This window comes from Musca vetustissima, unplaced genomic scaffold, assembly GCF_032173495.1.
Source record: "Musca vetustissima isolate MV318-11 ecotype Yass unplaced genomic scaffold, APGP_CSIRO_Mvet_v1 utg11886, whole genome shotgun sequence".
NCBI classification, from domain to species: domain Eukaryota; kingdom Metazoa; phylum Arthropoda; class Insecta; order Diptera; family Muscidae; genus Musca; species Musca vetustissima.
In genome coordinates, this window is record NW_026888279.1 from 94,408 (window position 1) to 96,177 (window position 1,770).

Consider the following 1,770-nt stretch of genomic DNA (forward strand, 5'->3'; position numbering starts at 1 on the left):
GCTCCCCAGCCATAAAAACAAATATAGATTTTAACATATATCCAATAAGCAGCACATGTATAAGAATATCCACACATTATTGTAGGGAATTGTCAAAATGACATAGAACTTTTAAACGGAAAACATTGTTACTGTGTGAAAAAACACGTAATTCAAGTGGAAGGGTATTCCAACATCTCGCAACTCTAACCAAAAAAGATCTTGCAAAGATATTTTTATAGATTCTAGGAATACAGACCTGTGGGTCATCATTTATTCGTTTTCATCATTTATTCGTTATTCCCGCCTTTTTGTTTCATGTTAAACTTCAATAACTGTCAACCGTTAAAGCCTAGAGTTGTTATTTCTCTCCCTCTCTCTCTCTCTCTCTCTCACACTAGTGTTGCATTCAATTTGCAGTAGAATATATGACATTTCGATAACTGATTTATCGATATTATTTCTTCTTTAATCTTATCGTTGTTTAGCCTATCACAGAACCAAACAAATATTAATATTAACAGCTGATTTTTCTAATTTTCCTTGTCTCTTCCTTCCTCTTTATGCTTTACACTCATTCGTAAACACAAAAATTATACAAATATTTAGGTCTTTAGTCTCTTTTTCCACTATTCTCTCCTGTCTCACACATACATGAGTCATTTGTCACTGGTTCATTTGGCTCCTTTCAAAGAATCGTACAATTGAATCATTTTGCTTGGGAAAGTAAAAACAACGAAGAAAATTGCAATTTTTGCAAGAAAATAATACAAACTTAGCACAAAATAGCATCAAAATGCCTTCAGCGGATAATAATGAGTAAGTTTAATCCAATAAACATTAATAAAACATACTAAAAACGTATAATTTCCTACAGTGTCAAAATAATGAACAAATCCATAGTTTGTGAAGACAGTACGCTACGAGGTGACATCACCATTTCCCAAGGATGTGTCATACATCCCAGTGCCTCAATATTGGCCGAAGCAGGACCCATAATATTGGGTGAAAATTGTATTGTCGAGGAATATGCAACAATTGCCTACCGTTTGAGCGATGAGCAGAAGCTTCAAAAGGAAACGGGTAACTTTGAACCTGCCCCACCTTTAGTGATTGGTTCAAATAACGTCTTCGAAGTTGGTTGCGTGGTAGAGGCTCAAAAAATCGGCGATAAAAATGTATTCGAATGTAAAAGTTATGTTGGTCCCGAAGTGGTGGTTACAAATGGCTGTGTTGTCGGTGCTGCGGTTAGTTTAAAATGTAAACAAGTCCTGCCCGAGAGTACTGTGATCTATGGTCGTGATTGTCAGCAGCGGGAGGCAATTGATAAATATGCGGTAAGTTGGAGATCATGCCTGGGGAACATGTAAATAAGGGCTTTATAATTGATTATACGAATGGGACGCCAAAAGACCTTTTAGAAAAATTCTTAAGGACTTCTTGTAGTATAGAAGACCTTAAATGATTTCTTATGAAATACCTTTTTATAAACGTTTAATTTTTAACACCAATTCTTTTTTGTTTCCTGTTGATCTTTAAATATTTTCTAATCATGATCTTTCTCGCTCTCTCTCTTTTCTTCACAGTACCAAACCTTACAAATCGATTTTCTGCGTAAAGTCCTGCCCAACTATCATCATCTTAGAAAGCCCAATCAGGATCCCAAAAAGACACGTTCCGTTGTTTAAGCTTAATATTAAATTTATAAAACTATTTATTTATAAAATAAATTTTCCAAAAAAAAAGACAGAAAAAACACAACATACTTAAATCTCATTTACGCCACTGGAA

General features: G+C 34.5%; 1 protein-coding gene across 1 annotated transcript; it reads left to right on the forward strand.

Annotated features, from left to right (window-relative positions):
• Positions 1–775: 775 nt before the first annotated feature.
• LOC133336128 (dynactin subunit 6-like) lies at positions 776–1,667 on the forward strand. Its single transcript, XM_061544425.1, has 3 exons — positions 776–798; positions 857–1,316; positions 1,566–1,667. Exons 1-3 carry the CDS (start codon positions 776–778, stop codon positions 1,665–1,667), a joined length of 585 nt encoding a protein of 194 aa, XP_061400409.1.
• Positions 1,668–1,770: the final 103 nt, after the last annotated feature.

Coding starts and splice junctions, on each gene's coding strand:
- LOC133336128 (XM_061544425.1), top strand. CDS start 776: ATGCCTTCAGCGGATAATAATGA. Junction 799..856: donor CCTTCAGCGGATAATAATGA/GTAAGTTTAATC, acceptor AATTTCCTACAG/TGTCAAAATAATGAACAAAT. Junction 1,317..1,565: donor AGGCAATTGATAAATATGCG/GTAAGTTGGAGA, acceptor TTTTCTTCACAG/TACCAAACCTTACAAATCGA.